Source organism: Lampris incognitus, chromosome 2 (assembly GCF_029633865.1).
Source record: "Lampris incognitus isolate fLamInc1 chromosome 2, fLamInc1.hap2, whole genome shotgun sequence".
In the NCBI taxonomy this organism is placed as follows: domain Eukaryota; kingdom Metazoa; phylum Chordata; class Actinopteri; order Lampriformes; family Lampridae; genus Lampris; species Lampris incognitus.
In genome coordinates, this window is record NC_079212.1 from 30,453,219 (window position 1) to 30,475,268 (window position 22,050).

The following is a 22,050-nucleotide window of genomic DNA, read 5'->3' on the forward strand; positions in this document are numbered from 1 at the left end:
CTGTCAAGTCTTATACAGGGAAATGCATCCATACTATCAATATAATTAAAGGGATAAAATGGGGGTGTCCGGATAGCGTGGCGGTCAATTCTGTTCCCTACCAACACAGGGATTGCCAGTTTGAATCCCCATGTTGACGCCGGCTTGGTCGGGTGTCCCTACAGACACAATTGACCTTTCGCAAAGTACCGCCCAAGAATGGTGCTTGTCCAATCCTACCTTAGCAACGGTCCGTCAAGCTTTCAAACGCACAACAAAATGCTGAAACGGTGTGCCTATGGGATCTGCAAATCAGATACTAGATATCTGAAAAGTTTGGAGGGGGTGTAATTTTCTTTCCCTTCCCGAAACCCAGAACGCAAGAAGCGCAATGTCGGCAATAGATTTCGCAGTATAGCAGACCCCATGGCCAGCTTAATCCATCCAAAATCAACAAAAATACCTGTCTGCTCCAAGCTAAGCTTGCTACTAGCTATTATTGATAGCTAATACAGCTAACGTATTATTACTATTACTTTTACCCACACAATGCGTTGATTTCTTCCTTCATGTTTTGGTGTTTTCCGGCTATTTCCTGGATAGTTCTGAAGTGCTTGACGGGCACAGCAACAGTAACTAAGGGGGCCGGGACTTTGCGAAAAGTCAGTTGGCCGCATCTGCAGGTGGGAAGCTGGATGTGGGTATGTGTCCTGGTCGCTGCACTAGCACCTCCTCTGGGTGGTCGGGGCGCCTGTTCAGTGGGGAAGGAGAACTGGGGGGATAGCGTGATCCTCCCACTCGCTACATCCCCCTGGTGAAATTCCTCACTGAAGCAGCTGGTGACTCCACATGTATCGGAGGAGACATGTGGTAGTCTGCAGCCCTCCCCAGATCAGCAGAGGGGTTGGAGAAGCAACTGAGACGGCTTGGAAGTGTGGGGATATTGGCCAGGTACGATTCGGGAGAAAAAATGCGTTTGCCATTCCGTTGAGTTGTAGCATGGCACAAATAAAGGTAAAGGAAACGCTCCTCTTCACACACCCTCTCTTGCCCTTTCCCTCTCTTTCCCTGGCAGGAGAGTGAGGATGCGGTGAAGGCTCTGGCCAAGGAGAAGGACCTGCTGGAGAGAGAAAAATGGGACCTCCGGCGGCAGACCAAGGAGGCCACGGAGCACACGGGAGCCCTGCGCTCCCAGCTGGACCTCAAAGAGAACCGCATCAAGGAGCTGGAGGCTGAGCTTGCCATGGTGAGACAAAGTGACAGAAAGACAGACAGGTATACAGGACTGAAAGGTAGGCACACATAGAGACAGAGAGGCAGAACATTCATGTTGGGCATCCGGGTAGCATGGCGGTCTATTCCGTTGCCTACCAACACGGGGATCGCCGATTCGAATCCCTGTGTTACCTCCGGCTTGGTCAGGCGTCCCTACAGACACAATTGGCCGTGTCTGCAGGTGGGAAGCTGGATGTGGGCATGTGTCTTGGTCGCTGCACTAGCACCTCCTCTGGTTGGTCGGGGCGCCTGTTCGGGGGGGAGGGGAGCTGGGGGGAACAGCGTGAGCCTCCCACACGCTACATCCCCTTGGCGAAACTCTTCACTGTCAGGTGAAAAGAAGCAGCTAACGACTCCACATGTATCGCAGGAGACATGTGATAGTCTGCAGCCCTCCCCGGATCGGCAGAGGGGGTGGAGCAGCAACCAGGACGGCTCAGAGTGGGGTAATTGGCTGGATAGAATTGGGGAGAAAAGGGGAGAAAAAAATCCAAAAAAAAGAAAGGCAGAAAGTCACACAGGTACAGAGGCATGCAGAAACAGAGACAAACAGGCAGACAAGCAGATGGGAAAAACGATTATCTGCCTTATTTGAAAACCTTTAACTTTGCCTGTGCCGACTTTGTGGCTAGGTGTGACTGCTGACAGTATTCTCGATGTGAAGGCGAATTTCCTGAGAAGTGCGAGGCACCTTTCAGCTGCATGGGAATGTCAAAATGTGTAGAAGTAAATTATATCATCAATGAGAGTTCTACGGTTGGAGTTAAAAGATTTCTTTTTTGATCACTTCTTCTATTATACCTTGCAAAAGGTAAACCAGGTATATCCATAAATCAAACAGTATGTCACACTTGAACTTGCATGCTGAACCATTCACATTGATTTGAACTGAACTAAACTCAGCCATTTAACCCCGGCTCAGTCCCAGAGCTGCGGACAAGGCTAGTGAAGACAGATGACCTGGCCTCGGTCATCAGAAGTACTTGTTCAAATCAAAGTGCAAAACAACTAACGAGCTAGCAGATCGAAATAGAATAAACACGATTTTATTTCTTTATCAGATTTTGTGATTGATCCCTTGTGGTCTTTACATGCTTGGTAGCAACGTGCAACTTTGGCCAAATATGATCTCGCACGGAAATCCTTTGAATGCACAGTATCGCCATCCCTCATGTCTCCCTGCCCCCAGATCAGTAACTGTGTGAATCAGAGAATGGAGTTCCGGCTGTTTGACCGACTTGCTGACAGGGACTCCTCTCCTAGGGTCACAGCGGTAAGACAGGCCCCCCCTCCCCCCCACACACACACACTTTAACTTTGACCTGTTTGACCCCTCCGTTACCTGGGAAACCCCTCCTATCTGTGGCCTGGTTGTCGTGGAAAGCCCCCTCCCCCCAAACTGCACGTGTCTCACTAACCTAGCCGACCCCCACTGATCCCAGTGAGCTTAACAACATTGGTCCGAAAGTTTGTAATTCTGAATGATTTGAATGTTGTTGTTTTGTTTTTTGTTTATTGTTTTTTTCTTTTGTCTAATCAAGGGGGAAATAATTGCTGGGTAAAATGCTTGGTCTGTGTTTATAGGACTTGTGATGACTAATGATTCTTTCAGAGGTTTGTGATTTTTTTCACCGTTCTGCATGTCATTGGTGTGATGAGCGTTGGTATGCCAGTACTGCAGGTAGACATAATTATCGTGGTGGTGATGTCGCCGCTGATGAATTTGGCAGCTCGCTGCTTGGCATGATGGGGAAAAAACACAATGACACTTCCAAAGTTGGCCTAACAGTCATACATATGTCCAGTGTAATCAAAGCACAACACACATGCATACATTTTTGACAGACACAAAATGTTCATCCACAGACACTCATGCACGCGTGCGCACACACACACACACACACACACACACACACACACACACACACACACACACACTTTCCATTCACAGACACACAATGCTCATTGTTGCGACAGCGAACAGAAGATGACTCAAGTTTTGTGGCTGGGCCCTGTGGAGCACATGGATTCATTAAACAAGAAAAAAAAAACTTCATTATTCACCTGCTGCTTTTGTCTTCTCACTCTGTTTCTCTCTCTCTCTCTCCCTGTTTCACTCTCTCCTCTTTCTCCCTCTCTCTCTCTCTCTCTCTCTCTCCCCTCTGTCTGCCTCTATCTGTCACTTGCTCTCACTCTCGCTCACTCTGTCTCTCTCTCTCTCCCTGCCTCTGTCTCTCTGTCTGTCTCTGTCACTTACTGTCTCCCTCCCTCTCTCACTCTCGCTCTTCCTCTCTCTGTATCGCTCACTCTGTCTCTCATTCTCTCTCCCTTCTTACTCCCTCCCTCCCTCTCTGTCTGCCTCTGTCTCTCTGTCTGTCTCTGTCACTTACTCTCTCTCTCCCTCACTCGCTCTTCTTCTCTCTGTATCTCACTCTTTGTCTCATCCTCTCTCCCCTCTTACTCCCTCCCTCCCTCTCTGTCTGCCTCTGTCACTTACTCTCTCTCTCCCTCGCTCACTCTTCCTCTCTCTGTATCTCTCTGTCTCTCGTTCTCTCTCCCCTCTTACTCCCTCCCTCCCTCTCTGTCTGCCTCTGTCTCTCTGCCTCCCTCTGTCACTTACTCTCTCTCTCCCTCACTCGCTCTTCTTCTCTCTGTAACTCACTCTTTGTCTCATTCTCTCTCCCCTCTTACTCCCTCCCTCCCTCTCTGTCTGCCTCTGTCACTTACTCTCTCTCTCCCTCGCTCACTCTTCCTCTCTCTGTATCTCTCTGTCTCTCGTTCTCTCTCCCCTCTTACTCCCTCCCTCCCTCTCTGTCTGCCTCTGTCTCTGTCACTTACTCTCTCCCTGCCTCCCTCTCTCACTCTCGCTCTCCCTCTTCCTTGCTATCAACCCAGCCCCTCGCCACATTTCCCATTTTTGGCAGCAAACGGTAAAGTCCTCCTCCAGATACTCTGTCCATTTTTTTCAGCTCTTTGCCACACAACAAAAGGCAAACACAAACGCAGCTGCATTTTTCATGAGACAACAGACAGATGAGAAGCCCAGGGGAGGACCCACTACCCACATCGCCAGTGTATTGTCATAGGATGTTGTTGACATGACACCACATATTAATACTCACACCTGCGTGTGCACAGAGCATGTTAATGTGCAGGTACATGTACACATGTACGCACAACAATACCTCACAGTGAGATGGCTTACATGGGAATGATACAAGAAATAATACAGAGTATAACTGTAAACTTTGGACTGAAACCACTGTTGTGTCCAAGCATTTCCTTCCCAGGAAAAAGAGCAGGGTGTTTAAAAAGGACAGGACACCTCTCTTACTAATATTATGTCTATTTTTTTTTTTGTGTTTCTCTACCCTTCCAAGGCCAAACAGTCACTGGCCACTCTTACCAAGGATGTGCCAAAGCGCCACTCTCTGGCCATGCCTACGGAAACGGTTGTCAATGGCAACAACCAGGAGTGGGTGATGCAGGCTGACCTTCCATTAACAGCCGCCATCAGACAGAGTCAGCAGACCCTCTATGTCCACACGGGCCACCCCACCGACAGACAGGGTAAGGCAACACACACACACACACACACACACACACACACACACACACACACACACACACACACACACACACACACACAACCTCACACGACATTAGTGTCACACGTTTGTCAGTGTTCACGAGTTGCTGAGTCACTGTGTTACACAGACATAGTCCACATTTCAGCCCACTGTCACAATCTCTTTAATTGATGTGCTATCTCTTGTACTGCACGTATCAGCCTAATTAGTACGCCCACATTTTCATACAAGACTGCTCAACCTCTGTTATGGTGTTCCCACTGTCACCTAGCAACAGGAAATGGTTTCGTTAGCTTTATGTTTCTCTTTTCTATAGCTTAGTTTCATGGAGTTGCGTCTCTGTTATTGTTGTTTTGGGAAAACATTGTTATTGTTTTCTTTGGGGTTTTTTTTGTTTTTGTTGTTTTTTTTATTATTTTTTTATTGAGTCATTCTGAGATAGATATTGAGAATGACATACTCTGATGTGTGAAAAATTAAGTTTATTATTTAGGTTTATTAACTGAGCATTATAGAGGAGGCTGGAACTTCCTCCTGCTCCTTCTTGAACATTTAATATTTGTTGGATTCTCTAGACTTTTTTTTTTTTGCTGAATTCTTTTTTTTTCTTTTTTTTATTCCCCCCCCCCTTTTTTTTTTTCTCCCCAATTGTACTTGACTTGGCCGATTACCCCACTCTTCTGAGCCTTCCCGGTCACTGCTCCACCCCCTCTGCTGATCCGGGGAGGGCTACAGACTACCACATGTCTCCTCCGATTCATGTGGAGTCGCCAGCCACTTCTTTTCACCTGACAGTGAGGAGTTTCACCAGGGGGACGTAGCGCGTGGGAGGATCACGCTGTTCTCCCCCAGTTTCCCCTCCCTCCCCCAAACAGACGCCTCGACCAACCAGAGGAGGCACTAGTGCAGCGGCCAGGACACACCTACGTCCGGCTTCCCACCCGCAGACATGGCCAATTGTGTCTGCAGGTACGCCCGACCAAGCCAGAGGTAACACGGGGATTTGAACCAGCGATCCCAGTGTTGGTAGGCAACGGAATAGACCGCCAAGCCACCCAGACACCCTTTTTGTTGAATTATTCTGGTTTTATTTTTATAATTTGTTGTTGGGTTTTTTTTATGTTTGATCATTTTTTTTCTTTTATTTTGCACGTTCGAAATGAAGACATTTGATTTGATTCGATTCGATGTGATTTGGTTTGATCTGATCTGTTGAGGAGAGGCAGATAGTTTGCGTGTGCATATGCAGCTTTGTGTGTTAAAACACATGCAAGGAAAACAAAACATGTTTCTCCTCATCCCAAATATCTATCTATCTATCTACCCACCCTGTTCCCCCACCCTGTACCCCCACCCTCTCCCTTGTAGTGGCCGCTGTGCGAGTGAGTCCGGGCCACTCCCGCCAACCCTCTGTCATCTCTGACGCATCTGCTTTGGAGGGCGACCGGTCGTCCACGCCCAGCGACATCAATTCGCCGCGCCACCGTACCCACTCCCTCTGCAATGTAAGAGCTGCCCTCCACCGCACTCTCCCAAGTAATCACCTCCTTTGTTGTAACCCCGCTGTCTTATTGCCCCCTGTCACTGTCTGTTTGGTCCATCCCTTCTCGTGCATGTGCAGCCCACGGTATCTTGGGCGCGTTCACTTCACAGTCTTGTGATTTGAATTTCGATGTGACCAGATATGTGATAATATATTCAAAGAAAAGCTGATGGGTCACGGCCGCCTCCACGCCGGCATCTCTGTTGAGTGTTCAGTGTCACCTCCTGCCTTTTGTCATGAACCCTCACTCTCTCGCTCTTTCTTTTTTTTTTTTGCTCTTTCTTGCTCGCTCACTCACACTCAAATTCTCCGCCCCGTCCCCTGTTTCTTTACGCTTGCATCTCTTTGTTCTTTTTCCCTTTGTTTCATCTCCTCCTTTTCTCTGATGTCTCTGTCTTGCGCTCTCTCTTCCTGTCTCTTTTCTTAGTCTCTAGAAGATCTGGAGGAGGCGAAACGAAAGAAGAAGAAAGAGAAGATGGGGCTGGGCTCGTTGTCGCGTGTCTTTGCCCGGGGCAAACAGCGCAAGTCCCTGGACCCTGGCTTGTTTGATGGTACCTCAACCCCTGATTATTACATAGAGGAGGATGCAGACTGGTAAAACGCAGTTGTCTGAGAGAGCCACGCGGAGAACCTTTTGTGCAAGTCGGTGGTAGGGAGTATAGTGTTGTCGTGTGTGCGTGGGCATTGTTAATGGTGTGCGTTTGCTTGTGTATATGGTCATGACTGTTGTGTGTGTGTGTGTGCGTGCGTGCGTGCGTGCGTGCGTGCGTGCAGGCCGGCATGTGAGTGCTGACATGAGCACATCCAGATGTACGTGTGGTAGAGTATATGCACGCACGTGTCGTCTGTGTTTAAAGGCCCTGTCAGAAGCCTGAGTTGGTCTTGCTTTGCTGAAGTGTAAAGAGCAAATTGCACCTGTATGTACAGTATGTATGTAAATTCTGTAAAGAGTGTGCGGAGTGAAACGGCTACGAAGTAGATATGTTCCACTGTATCTGCTCCTCCCCTCAAAAATGGCTGTGTTTTGTTTTTGTTTTGTTTTTTTGATTCAATACTCAATTGTTCTTTATATTGGACTTTTTTTTTGTTTGTTTTCAATGAACTGGAAACTTGAAGGACTGCTGTACTTGTAAATAACAATTGATGTGCACTTTGTGCTTGTAAATGTCTCTTTGTCCTGAATGCCTTTTTGTTATATTCAAACACGTCTTTACCCCACCACCTCACTCCCTCTTAACTTAAACTCCTCCCTGTTTATTGTCCTGCTCGGTCCATCCCCTGTCACATTGCCATGAAGAGAACAGTTTCCTGTAGGCAACACGCAGACTCCTCAAATCCGTCTCCAATTGGGTTGTGCTATGACCTCCTCACCAGCCTGCAAGACTGTGCGGAGGAGGTGCCACACTTTTAATTCGAATTAACCTTCAAAGGCAACGCAAAACGACTCCACAACTTTCTTTGCGCAACTATTTTGTTCCGTAGCAACACTGAAGGCCAACAGGAAATGTAAGAATTGGACCAATCTGTCATCTCCCTGTCTATAAGCATGTGTGATATGCATGCATGGAACCCCTGTACCCAGATGCATGGTGAGCAAAAACCTGTAGCCTATCATACAGAAATGTCTTTCTCCAGATGTGCTTTTCAAAAAGGAGAAAGATTTACTGTGAAAACAAAAAAGAGAGAGGTCAGTTGCTTATTTCATGGTGCCCACATGTCTTACTTGCATTTCGAATCAAATGATTAGGTTGGAGAACGTGACGCTGGGTTTAACTGGGGTTGTACTGAAAATGTTCATGGAGAGAGCTACGTCGATAGAAGAAGTCTTACGAAAGTTTGCATTTGAAAGTCACACAAGTCAAGATTATATTTAGGGTGATCTTTAAAAGGTAGGTTAATTTAAACCAGCAGGTTTACTCTAGCCTGTAGTCTTCAGCCATGTTTTAGTAATCAGGAAGACACATCATTACATGTTAATTTTGAGTAACTATAACAAATTAAGTAAAAAAAATTTTTTTTTTTAATCCCTTTTCTGTTTGCCGTGCTCTTTCTGAGGTATCTTATAATAGTGTTTTTTTCCCCTTTTTTTAGCGAGGTAATAACAATAATAATAAACTTTATTTATATAGCACCTTTCAAAACACAGTTACAAAGTGCTTTACAATAAAAACAGAATCCATTAAAACACAAAAAGATAGATTAAAGCAAACCACAGCCATAAAAATAACATTATAAAACACATGGAGAGTTAAACAAACTAAAATGCCATAAAATATAAATGAATTCAGTGAAAAGCAGTCTCCTCAAGCAGGTCATCCAAGGTGTAGGAGCCCTGACTGCACAGGGTCCATCGTCTCTGTGTCTCCACCTGGACCTGGAACAACAAGGAACCACATATCCAGAGATCTTAGGGAGTGGGACGGGGCATAGGGCGATAGGAGATCTGATAAATAACTTGGGGCGAGGCCTCTCCAGGCTATGTATATAATCAATAATATCTTAAAATCAATTCTAGAAGCAAAAGGAAACCAGTGTAGGGAAACCAGGATCGATTGAATGTGACCATGTTCCCTGGTCCGAGTTAAAATCCTGGCTGCAGACTTTTGGATGAGCTGGAGGTGGGAGAAAGATTTTTTTTTTTTACTGATGCCAGAGAGCAAGGAATTACAATAGTCCAACTGACTGGTTATGAAGGCGTGGATAGCAGTTTCCAGATGTTTGGTAGAAAGAAATGGTTCAATCCATGAAATGTTTCTGAGGTGAAGAAAACAAGATTGAGCCAATGATTTACCCTGTTTGTCTTATCTGAGGTTTTGATCAAAAATGACACCAAGATTTCTGCATTGCTGTGTTATTGAAAGGGACAATGAACCAAGACTGTTCGATAATTGGGTATTTGCACCATCTTGACTTATGATCAATATCTGTCTTATCATCATGTAGCTGCAGGAAATCTTCCGACATCCAGTTGTGGGATGTAATGAAGCCAGTTTAGCGGCTTGACAGTGTTCTGATAGTTGTTTACAGGGTCACAGCTAAAATAAATCTTGAGTATTGTCAGCATAGAAGTAGTGTGTTGAAAGGCTGTACTGGATTATATGCGGAAAATTACAGGCTGCAAATAATGTGCCAGAAGGCAAATGCATTATATGAATTAGATTAAAAAAGAAAATCCTACTTTATTCAAAACCAAGCTTTACTTTTTTCACCTGCCATCCCAACTTGTCTTCTGATCTATGCCTTGGATTAGACTTCCTGTATTGCAGTGTGAACCTTGTCTTGAGTGCAACAAAAGAAAATAAAAAAGAAAAGCATTACAACAGCAAAATTAACTTTTTCCTGTTGCGCTGCGTACAAATGGAGTGAATGAAGACTTTTGTTGCCCAGAGGGATCAGATCAGATGAAACCATCACGATCCAGAGGGTAACAGCTTGGGTCACTGGAGACACTGCCATAGTAGCAAATGAAGGAAATGTTATACCTTTGTCAGTGATAAAAGGTTAAATAGCAATCCATCGTTTACAGGTTTAACCAGATGTGCAAGTGTGCGTAACCAAATGTCCCAGTATGGGAGACTGAAACGTGTAATTAGCTTGCAGCTATTTTACATGCAGTAGAGTGTGGCAACGGTATGAATATATGGATAGTAATAAATATTCCTGTACAAAACAAATCTTGTAGATAGATTTCACATGTATGCAGGTATGTTGAGGTATGTAAATATTTGTGAGCAAAAAAAATGCATTTTAGGTATCCACATTGCAAGGTTCAACATAGTTTTGATAGATGTGTGCAAATATGTACAGCAGTTGAGTAGTTGGTAGATATGCACAGTTTTGTAAAATATTACTGACATAGTATATAGACATAAACTTTCCCAATGACGTTACATCCATGGAAGAATTTTTGTTGGGAATATTTATTAGCTTATGTGTGAGGATATGTACAGGTATATATGAGTTACATTTGCTGGAATCTTGCAAAATTAATAATAGCACAAACTTCAAATCAATTATGGTAACTATTAATTCAGAGGCCTGAATTAGGGAGCAAATGAGAAATGAACTATTTACCTGTATAATAAAGCACAAATCTAGGCGGGCTAATCAAAGTGAAGCAAATGCATGCCCTTTTCCCATGAACCCCCCACCCCCCGAACAGAGCTCAGGCTAACTGCTGGAGAAGGGAAAAAAAAGCTATTAACTTTATGCCAGAGGTTAATAGCATTTCACTATGAAAAAGAATCGCCACAGAAATTGGATTAAGTTATTTTCATCCTTTCTCTGGATTGAGCTGGAGTCTGCACTGCCCCCAGGAAAGCTCTTCTCTCCCTGATATTGAACTAACACAGTATTTCTCACCTGGACACTATAGACGCATACAACACACTTGAGCTGTACTTATCCATGAGACCTGACAAAGGCGTGTGTGCATATGAGCAGTGAGAGGATTATGTTTTAACCTTTGGCCCCGTCCACATTTGATTGTGAAGATGATTGGATTCAGAGGTAATCCGTTCAAATTACTCCAAGATAATAAAGTCATTAACTGAAGTGTATGAGAGCAATGACAAGTTTCTCCACGGCTCTGCCGCTGTAAACATTAGTGTAGAAATTAAGAATCAATTCGAACATACAAGCTTCTTTTATAATCCTCTCACGATTAACAGGAAAAAAAATCCATATCCAATGAACATAATTTTACTATTTCATTTTCAGCCGAGTTCCCATTTTTGTTTTTTGTTTTTTTCTTCTTCTATATTTTGGCAAATAGCTTACTTTTTGTAAATGAGATAAAACTACAAAATTGAAATTATTATTATTATTATAAGAGTTTTATTTAAATTTAAGATGTAGACCTCGCTGGAGGACTTCTAGTGTGAAGTCCAAAGATGTTTAGAAGTGGATAGCAACAAAAAACTTTTAAAGGCATGGCAACAAAATTATGCTCAAAAGAATTAAATGAGGGGGGAAAAAAGATTATTTTAAAATAAAATAAATAACACTGAATTTTCATGTGGCCGTCCTCTCTTTCCCTTTGTTGATGTTTGTTTTGTGTGTGTGTGTGTGTGTGTGTGTGTGTGTGTGTGTGTGTGTGTATTTGTTCACCTGTTGTGGTATGGCTGTAATTCTAATACCACAATGGCGGGAGGCTGCCATTATCAACATTCGAGTGGCAGCTTCCCTCAACCTGGCATCTGTGACAGAGCTGTGTCCCAAAATCTCCCCAGTGGCCTCCTTTCTCCTCTTTTCCACTTACACCTCATTATTCATGCTGAATAGCATTGACCTGATTCGACTGTGATTCATTGGAAAACAAAAATGGTCCGGGCAGAGAGGAGAAGGAAGGGAGTCTCGGGGTGTCTGAATGGAGCTCGTATGTGTCAACACACTGTCAATAACCTTCTGCCATGAGTTGACCCCTAACCCACAACACTTACCCCTTTTGTCTGACCTCCCTTGGACTCGCAACACAGTCATGTGACCCGAGAAGTAATCGATCAGGCCCAGGAAGATTGAGTCCTGTTGGTTCCAATAACCTTCAAAAGTATTGATGCTGGGTTGAAAAACTGTGTTTGCAGACTCCTAACTCCCAGTAACATCAAAAAAGTGACTTTTGAGTGTGAGCCCTTCTTCAAGTTGAACCTGAATGCATTTTTTTTAAACTGCAGACAAATGGATGTATTATAGTTTCCATGGCACCGGCAAGTGTATTTTTCATTTATGACACAAATGATCGATAGGGTTGGCCCGGTGGCTTAAACCAGACAGCTGACATAGTACTGACAGTGTCTCATGAGAACTAAATATATTGCTATAATCTCCACATATGCAAGAACAAATGGCCTGTCACAGTGTTTTCACAGCGAAACAAAGTTATGTTGATCAATGGCCCCAGGAACAGTTGAATGCACTGGGAGGACGAATTTCTCTACACTCTGAAATGTTCCACTAGAACCCCTCCAATGTCAGTGGGTTTTGAAAACATAGTTAGCGAAGATGTTTCCTTCTTTTTGGACAGTGACCAGTCTCCAAGGCAAGGCAGTGGTTTGCCCCATTAAATGGCTACCGGACGGTTAAGAGTACTTACTGGTCGGTGTGTGCCGAGTCTCTGTCCCTGTGTTGGAAAAGCGACCTTGCATCTGGATGATGGGTCATTTCTGAGGGAACCCATTCAGCGCAATACAAATTGCTCTCAGAGGAGCCCTCAGATGAGCGCCCTGGGTTTATGTATTGTTCATAGGAGACTACATGAATGCATCCAGCCGAAGAAGAATGACTCGGTAAAATCTTTCTTCAGCCTTACAGTCACTCAACTATGGGACTTTTTTTAATTTATTTTTTATTAGTAATTGAACAGCAGACGACAGCAGGCTAACCAGGTATGAATGAAAAATGTGCTTGGGCCAGATTGAAATAAGGATGATATCTGTTATGCACCTTTGTTGCGGGAGATTCAAGAGCTACCTTAAATGGGTGTAAAGTCCAATCAATCAATCAGTCATTCTTTGTATAAAAAGAACACAACTCACTGCGCTTTAAATGAGAGAAAGTTGAAAGTGAGATAAAAACAGGGGCGTCCGCGTGGCTTGGCCGTCTGTTCCGTTGTCTACCAACACGGGAATCGCTGGTTTGAATCCCCGTGTTACCTCTGGCTTGGTCGTGTGTTCCTACAGACACAATTGGCCATGTCTGAGGGTGGGAAAACAGATGTGGGTATGTGTCCTGGTCACTGCACTAGCGCCTCCTCTGGTCAGTCGAGGCGACTGTTCGGGGTGGGGTGGGTGGGGATTGGGGAGAATAGTGTGATCCTCCCATACGCTATGTCCCCCTGGTGAAACTTCTCACTCTCAGGTGAAAAGAAGCGGCTGGCGACTCCACATGTATCAGAGGAGGCATGTGGTAGTCTGCAGCACTCCCTGGATTGGCATAGGGGGTGGAGCAGTGACCGGGACGGCTCGGAAGAGTGGGGTAATTGGCTGGGTGCAATTGGGGAGAGAAAAAAAAAGGGGGGGTACAAAAAGTGTGATAAAAACAAAAACTTTTACCCTTAATCGCGTGTGTGTGTGTGTGTGTGTGTGTGTGAGTGTGTGTGTGCATGCATGTGTGCAAAGGATTATTATGATCCCAAGGCCAAGTGAGTGTATGTATGTGAGTGTGCCAATGAACACTGCAGGATACAGATCCTGGCTAGTGAAAGGATGGGGTCTGTGGCTAGGATTGACCCCACTTGACATTATTTTGTAATTGTTTCGAGTTTTTTTTTCTCCTCCCTATAGTTCTCATTAGAAACAACACACTGAAAGATCCATCTTGGAATTTCCCTAATCTCCTCTTAAAGATTGCTATCTTTCTTGGCCAGAAACAACAAGAGAACGAAACAAGCAGGGGGACTGTCAGGAAAACAGACTATGCAAGGCAGAGAGTAGGATCAGTTGTTCAGATCTATCTAAAGAGGCCCCAGCTGAGATTTGGTGCAGAAAGCAGGCATATGTTTCAGCATCCGTTCCTATGTCTTTATTGTTCACTTGAGCTAAGAGTAAAAACAAGGTGGTTGCAGAGAGCCAAGTGTCTAACTAGCAAAACAGTTGCTCCATAGACTCTGGGTTTCTAACCATGGGCTATGTGTGGGCTCTTGTGTACTGTGCAATTATAGCGCAACATTTGGTATTTGGTGGATGCTTTTACGCACATTGCATTATAAATCATACAAGTGAATACACATCACACTAGTGATGCCAGTGGGATATGCAAAACTGACCCTAGCTTTGTTAGTTTTCATGCTCTTTCTGTTTAGCCGTGCAAGTTCAAATGAAGTAATTCTTCATCTAAGGGTTTAAAAAAAATACTATGTTGTTTCACAACAAAGGAGAACACTTACCTTGTTTTCTCTTGCTTGACTGAGTCATCTAGCCAAGGTACTGAGGTAATTTATGGTCAGAGTAATATTGTCTGTCCCAATACTTTGCCCATGCAGCTTGGGCTCATTGTGAAGACTGCATAAACAGTATTGTTGGTGGTGATTTAGCAGTCAGAATGTACTGAACACATCTCTCTGTCATCTCTGTTACCCATACATAAGTATAGATGAGTTGGTTTAACAACAAAACAAAAAAAAAGCTTTCGGGTATAGAGAAAAACTTTAGCTGAAGGCACTAGATCACCATCCATAGTGAAATTGAGGCTTCATATTACTGAACCAAACAGAACTTAATTGAAATGAATTCAATTAACAAGAAAGCCCACTGAAGATCATTTGTAATTTGTGTTAATGGGCGATACAAATAAAAGTGACGTGACTCGAAGAGCCTGGCTGAGCTGAACCAAAGTGACCTCAGCTTAACTGATTGAGGATACTCCAGCCTGATTACTTATTCAAAGAGAAACCTTTGTGGGAAATAAACAGGAAATATCTGGGGCAGCTCAGTACAATTACAGGTCAACACTACAAGTGTACCAAGTATTAGCAGGTCCAAAAGTAATTTCATGAGGTTTTGACTATAGATTGTACCAAACTACAGTAAGGCAACACACAATTTATACCACTATTGCAAGTTGAACAGATAAGAGAAGCCTCTAAATCTCAGGACCTTGATTTTGTGCCAGTGCTGCTGCAGGCTAATTTAGACGGATGAGCCACAATGATTTGATATCTCAAACAGCTGCCCAGTTAGCGGACTTGGTAAGTGGAAAGCTTGCGTAAAAGAAGTGATACATTTGTTTATGATGTGCTTGGCCAACTCTTGGCCGGTTGTTACAGGGTCAAGAGTGTAGTTTGTACAAAGCTTTAAAGCGTTTGCATTTTGAGTAGCAACAGAGTAAAGTAAGGACACTCCCTCCTGGTGATTTTCTGATATATTTTTTTAAATTTATTTTAGTTTTAAACTACAATGATTGAGCTTCTGTTCTTCCGTTACCCTCTATATCCACTACCATCTCTGCCTCCACTCACACCCACACTACCTCATCCTATATGTCTTCCCTTCCCTACACCCACCGTCACAGACTCAGATGGTCTCTCCAGCCCCACTCGTCACAGTCTCAGTCTATCAGATGGATCAGAGGACCAGCTGGACCGTCTCCAGCAGGTGGAGCTAGCCAGGACTACGCCCATGTCTCAGTGGAGGGCAGGCACCGTGCAGGCCTGGCTGGAGGTCGTCATGGCGATGCCGATGTACATACGCACCTGCTCGGAAAATGTCAAGAGTGGCAAGGTATGATCCGAGCCGACAACATGATGTAGGCTGACATGTTCTTTCGATGGGTCTTAACATACTTGTTACTCCATTTTCATAATCAGAAATAACCTGGACCCAGGGCATCCGGGTAGCATAGTGGTCTATTCCGTTGCCTACCAACATGGGGATCGCCGGTTCGAATCCCCGTGTTACCTCCGGCTTGGTCTGGTGTCCCTACAGACACGACTGGCCATGTCTGCAGGTGGGAAGCCGGATGTGGGTATGTGTCCTGGTCGCTGCACTAGTGCCTCCTCTGGTCAATCGGGGCACCTGTTCGGGGGGGAGAGGGAATTCGGGGGAATAGCGTGATCCTCCCATGTGTTACGTCCCCCTGGCGAAACTCCACACTGTCAGGTGAAAAGAAGCGGCTGGCGACTCCACATGTATCGGAGGAGGCATTTGGTAGTCTGCAGCCCTCCCTGGATCAGCAGAGGGGGTGGAGCAGTGACCGGGACGGCTCAGAAGAGTGGGGTAATTGGCCCTATACAACTGGGGAGAAAAAAGAAGGAAAAATCAACAACAAAAAATAAAAAATAACCTGGACACCTCAGTAGTTATCTTTATTGTATGCCAAATCGTACATTTTCAACATGCCAAAGTTGACGACTTCAATTTTTCTTGTCACTGAGCATTTTAAGCACCAATGTGTCACTTTTTTTTTTTGGCCTTTATTCAACTTTGAACAGTCTAGTGTAATGGTGTTAACCTGGCACTGTGCAGGTGTTGCTGGGGTTGACAGACGAGGATCTGGAGCTGGGTTTAGGGGTCAGCAGCTCCATGCACCGCAGGAAACTCCGCCTGGCCATTGAAGATTACAGAGACGCTGAAAATGGCAGAGGGTGAGGGAGTGGAACAAAGACTCGTGTGTTGTCTGCCACAGTCGATGTGTGGACGATTATTATGAAGGTGTTAGAGTGCTATCTGCTGGCTGTATATGGTCAAAGCATGTACATCGTGCACCATGGAAATGCCACCCTTCATCATAACCCCTTTATTTTAAGAAAAAAAAAGCAACACTGCTCAAATCATAACGTAATGTTTGAGATGATTCATGGTTACACATTCATTGAAGGCCATATTTTCAGTCTCCTTTTAACATTGAGAAAAAGCTTCATAGATTGGCGTTGCTTATAGCAGTTTCAGAGAACTAACTATACGCTGGCTGAGAAGTGGCACATGAAACAAGAGACTAATTAGACTTGAAGTGTGTATTATAAATCACCATGTCGTACTTTATAACATCATGGGACATGTGCTTTTATGGGGGACAACACTCTTAAACAGAAGACGTTTCTCTTCCCACTGCAGTTTGTCCAAGGCGGCAGACATGGACCACCACTGGGTAGCCAAGGCCTGGCTTAGCGACGTGGGCTTGCCTCAGTACTCCCAGGCCTTTCACACCCACCTGGTGGACGGGCGCATGCTGAACTCTCTGACGCGGCGGGACCTTGAGGTCCACCTCAACATCACCAAAAAGTTCCACCAGGTCAGCCTACTGCTGGGCATCGAGCTGCTACATTCGCTAAACTTTGACAAGGAGGTAAGTGGGAAGGATGCTTGTTCACACCCCATACATGCAAGCACAGAAATATGTTCAAGTTCACTTTTGTGACTGTCAGCCAAATAGATATGCACATCAAGCAATTTGACTTGATGGTATCATCATTTTTTAAAATCTCAAAGAACATGAGCATAACTTTTTAGAATAGGAAACAACTAAGAATGCTATATCTAATCTACTCATATATTTTCGTAATGTGTGTGTGTGTGTGTTAGTTAGTGTAGATAGCGGGACCGAAAACTAAAGCACTTATGATCCTAATTCTTTTTGGAGGTGGTAGGTATTGTCTCAGAGAGTAAGGGAAAAATCCCAGAAAATTAAAATTATGCATAAATATGCAAAATATGCATTTTTCTAAAAATGGCTAAAAACCACTTTTCTCGGCATTTCAGATGATTCTGAGCATCTTTGATTTTTTTCACCTACATAAAAAAAAATTCTGGGACTTAGAAATGTTTTGGCATTATGCAAAATATATGCATTTTTGCAAAAATGCACTTATGATCCTAATTTTTTTTGGAGGTGGTAGGTATTGTTCCAGGGAGGACCAGAAAAATAGCAGAAAATTAAAATATAATTATAATAATTATGCATAATTATGCAAAATATGCATTTTCTAAAAATGGCTAAAAACCACTTTTCTCGGCATTTCAGATGATTCTGAGCATTTGGGGGGAGGGGAGTTGGAGTGGGGTGGGGGTTTAGGGGCAGGGGGAAGGCGGTTAGCTGGCAGGATGAAGAGAAGGGAGATTTAGACGGGTGGATAACCAAACCGCTACATTGTAGCGGGGTTCTTCTAGTAATATCTATAAGGCAGGGGCTCACAAACTTACTCAAAGGTCTGCATCTGATTTTTATTCAAGGTCAGAGGTCTGGAACGATTGGCAATAACAAAATACCATTTAATCAACTTACTTATAACTTTTGCTATGAGTTATTTTATAATGTTTTGCGAAGACCCACCCAACTCTGCCTCTGATTGGCTCAAACCCTAACGAAAACCTGTGTTCTGGTAGGCTACTCATTACTGTAAATTATGGTCGCACCGGTTTCTCTCCTCTTCTCTGCTGTCTATGTTAATAAAGTGCAATAAATTCTTCATACCACCCTCAAAGCAAATTCTCCGGTGTATCGTTAATGTGTGAACTCGGCAGCAAATACACACAAAATGAAAAACATTCCACTTCATAACGTATTGTATTCATAACACGAGGTATGGGCTGGGTCAGGATTGACTTGCCGTTTGGTCTGGATGCAGACTGAGGTCCAGACTTTGAGAAGCCCTGGTATAAAGGAATATCTATGCACCTAAGAATATCTTTTAAGGTAAAAAAAATTGAGCCTTTTTGGCATGCAATATGAATTGATTGTATGAGTTTTAACGTGTGTGTGTGTGTGTGTGTGTGTGTGTGTGTGTGTGTGTGTGTGTGTGTGTGTGTGTGTGTGTGTGTGTCTTTCTTTCTTTACCAGGCCCTCCAGGCTCGTCGGATGCAGTGTGAACACCAGAATGTTGATCCACTTGTATGGACCACTCATCGTGTCATCAGATGGATCCGGGAAATTGACCTCAAGGCATGGATAGAGATTAAACAAACAAACAAACAAACAAATCAATTACTTCATTGATAAAATGCATTACATATGCTGACAACGTGGAAAGCCTTCTGTTAGTTGGGACATTGACGTGGGAGCACTTTAAGCTCAGAGATACACATTGGCACACACACAAACATCTGCAACCAAACAACAAATGTCTAGTAAATTGTAATACTGAATAGACACTATTGTGTAATTCTGACTACCATGTGCCTTGTTGAAAACCAAGACTTTTGTTTACCTGGTGCTCATTAGTAAGTGGCGTAAAAATCTTAGTTATCGTCATTCTCGATTGCATTTAGTTCAGTGTAAAGACTTTGATTTTTGAGATTTTTGGCCTTCTTTGGAGATGCTGTGATGTAAATAGCCTATATAGTCCCTGCTGTCTTTCTAGACACGTGAAAACTTTACTTTTTGAGGTATAATTGCAAACTGGATACATGGCAATAAGTCTGTTTGGACTGACATCCTGTTAATATCCTTTGGCTGTTTGATTTGCTATTCTCCAGCATCAAATGAATTGATGTAATCATGCAGTGGTTTATCCCAGTTTACGTCAGGCTTTCTGTTCAAAAGAATATCACCTTTAGCTACCAACCAGTGCTACACACAATTCTTTTTGTTTATTATATGGACAAAATTTGAATTTCCAGAATCAACAAGAGAATAAAATGTCAATTTTTTTTTTAAGTTACAAAATGTTTGACTTTTTGGATGAGAGAAAACACTTCTTGCCCTCCGCCCACCTGTCCAGGAGTATGCCGACAGTCTCCAGAGCAGTGGAATTCATGGAGCCGTCATGGTGCTTGACCCCACCTTCAACACTGACGCCATGGCCACAGTGTTGGGAATTCCCAGCAGCAAGCATATGATTCGCCGACATCTCACCGAGGAGATGAAAAACCTGATCAGCCAAGTCAGGTGAGGGTCGAGGGCAGATAGAGATAAATAGAGTAAAAGAGAAGTGCTGGGATAGTTGGTGAAGAGTTAAAACTTGAAAGATGGTTGGGAAACACAAACAGAGAGATTTTCAAGACAGATCCCATTCACGGTGCAGCTATTACTTAACCTCTATTTACCATCACTAATGCAGATCAGTGATATTACCAATGTCTTTGGTGTCAACATAACTCCAAGTTACTCTGTATCAGACATTCTTTGACCCCACAAATAGACTGACTATATGTGACATTGAATTTTGAAAATTGCTTGCATAAACATGTTCTATTCATTGCTCTTTTTTTGTGGGGGGGGGGCTAAACTATGCAATACTTACTATCCCAGCCTTTCAACCCTTCCATTGCTCACTGCAGGACAAGTACCAAGCAAGACCATGACAGGTTAGGGATGGGAACACCACCCACGCTGCTTCGCCAGAGCTCCCTTGGCAGACCACCCAGCTCCACAAGCCGCCAAACTGATGATGAGGGCTCCCTTAGAAGGAGGGCAGTCAAGGTAGGCAACTGTTTTTGGACCTGTGACTGTCAAAAGCTGGAGAGTATCTCTTGATTTGTTTGGAGAAATTATACAATAATCCACCAATCAGCACTTAGCAGTCATCTACTTTCTCCAACTCCCCAATAAAAGTGACAGAAACTGACACAGACAGATAGATAGATAGATAGATAGATAGATAGATAGATAGATAGATAGATAGATAGATAGATAGATAGATAGATAGATAGATAGATAGATAGATAGATAGATAGATAGATAGATAGATAGATAGATAGATAGATAGATAGATAGATAGATAGATAGATAGATAAAGACATTTTGCAGTCAGTTGCATTCTTACTAGAGCAATATAGAATGTTTCCCATTTTCTTTCTATAAAATAATGCAAATTGACATTACTTGACCATGACGATAAGTCTTTTGGTCTGTATGCATATAGCTAAAAAGATGAAAAGGACCATTGTTGAAGTATATGTGTAACAGAAACAAAAGCAGCTCTTTTACTTTTCTCACATCCCAGCCTCCTTTGGGATTCAGCCCCAAAACCCGCAATGGACGGGACCTGAGTTGTCATAGCAGCTACGGCTCCTTGCCTCGGGAGGCTCGAGATGAGACGCCGCCCAGGACGGAGGGGAGCCCGATCCGTAGCTATGCCAGCATCGAGGTCACCAACGTGTGAATCCAAAAGCGTGGGACAGACACCTGACATCAGTTTCATGATGGGATATCTACATCATGGACATTTGTCTTCCATGTGCAGATGGACAAGTGATTTTTATTTTTGTAAAGCTGAGCCTTTAATGGAAAGAATGCACTTTTTAGAGAGAAGCGTTTTTCAATCGGTTTCCTGGTTTAATAAAAAACCTTTTAGTGCTTTCTGGGAAGCATGTGGTATTTGACCTTTTTCCAGAGCACTGACTTCCTTCTCCCCAGTGAAAGAGTGAAGAAACAGAGAGCTAGTCAGGCTAAACGAAGATTTATTTTTCTATCTTATGTCTAGATAGCTCTTTGTAAACCAGAAAGTGGCTCAACAATTAGCTTTTGTTTACTGGCTCTTGAGTATCGGTCTGTTTTTGTAGGGTAAAGCAAAAGATATAGGGACAGACTGTTTGTATATACAGGGTACTGTTGTGATTTGTCTTCAACTAACAGGGCAAAGGTTATGAACAAAAAATAATTTTCTAACAATGTAAAGTGAAACTGTCAGTTCTTTTTCAATAACTGCTGTCTGTGATGCCTTGTCAACTTAGCTGAAGACACTGAATAAGAAAAAAAAAACTTGAACCGAGTTTTAACTGTTATTCTGTATGTTTAGTCGTCATTTTCAGCTTGCACATTAACACTGTTGTGTCTAAACAATGTCAGCACTCAGCACCCTTCTCTAACATTTGATATTGCTCAGTAAACATGGAAATAAAAATATTTCCGGTTCATCCATAAATGAGGCCATAGAAGAATTTAGGTGGAGTTTTATTGCCAAAAAAAAGTCCATGGGCAAAAGTTAAGGGAATGCAAAGATGTGATAGGTCAAAAGTGATGCTCATGAAATAAAGATGATGTCTGAAATATCATTGACCTGTTGCCCCTGTCTTGAACAGTTAATTAGATGGATTAAATGTAGGAGTGGCTGAGGACGTATGGTGTCATTATGTGTCAGTACGACAACCCTTTCCCAGAGTCATATTATATGCTACTTTCTGCTGGACATCTTAGTTCTCTGTGTTTACGACTCCACACCATAAAATCCTGATATAACTTCCTCATCTGGTTCATGATGACTGTTTCCCATACTAACTGAAGGATGGCACA

At 43.5% G+C, this 22,050-nt stretch overlaps 1 protein-coding gene across 2 annotated transcripts in view; it reads left to right on the plus strand.

Moving 5' to 3' along the window:
- The window catches only part of kazna (kazrin, periplakin interacting protein a), a 223,144-nt gene extending 201,163 nt beyond the window's left edge, over positions 1-21,981 (plus strand). The window contains exons 5-16 of one of the 2 annotated variants that reach the window (XM_056274020.1): positions 1,055-1,225; positions 2,444-2,527; positions 4,635-4,824; positions 6,213-6,349; positions 6,815-6,938; positions 15,394-15,602; positions 16,347-16,465; positions 16,935-17,166; positions 18,658-18,759; positions 19,538-19,704; positions 20,097-20,238; positions 20,762-21,981. In XM_056274020.1, coding sequence (XP_056129995.1) covers positions 1,055-1,225; positions 2,444-2,527; positions 4,635-4,824; positions 6,213-6,349; positions 6,815-6,938; positions 15,394-15,602; positions 16,347-16,465; positions 16,935-17,166; positions 18,658-18,759; positions 19,538-19,704; positions 20,097-20,238; positions 20,762-20,920 — 1,836 coding nt within the window. In that variant the 3' untranslated portion in view covers positions 20,921-21,981. Of the gene's footprint in view, positions 1-1,054; positions 1,226-2,443; positions 2,528-4,634; positions 4,825-6,212; positions 6,350-6,814; positions 7,660-15,393; positions 15,603-16,346; positions 16,466-16,934; positions 17,167-18,657; positions 18,760-19,537; positions 19,705-20,096; positions 20,239-20,761 lie in introns of those variants that run through there. The other variant, XM_056274022.1, reaches the window with a different exon arrangement.
- The last annotated feature ends 69 nt before the right edge of the window (positions 21,982-22,050 follow it).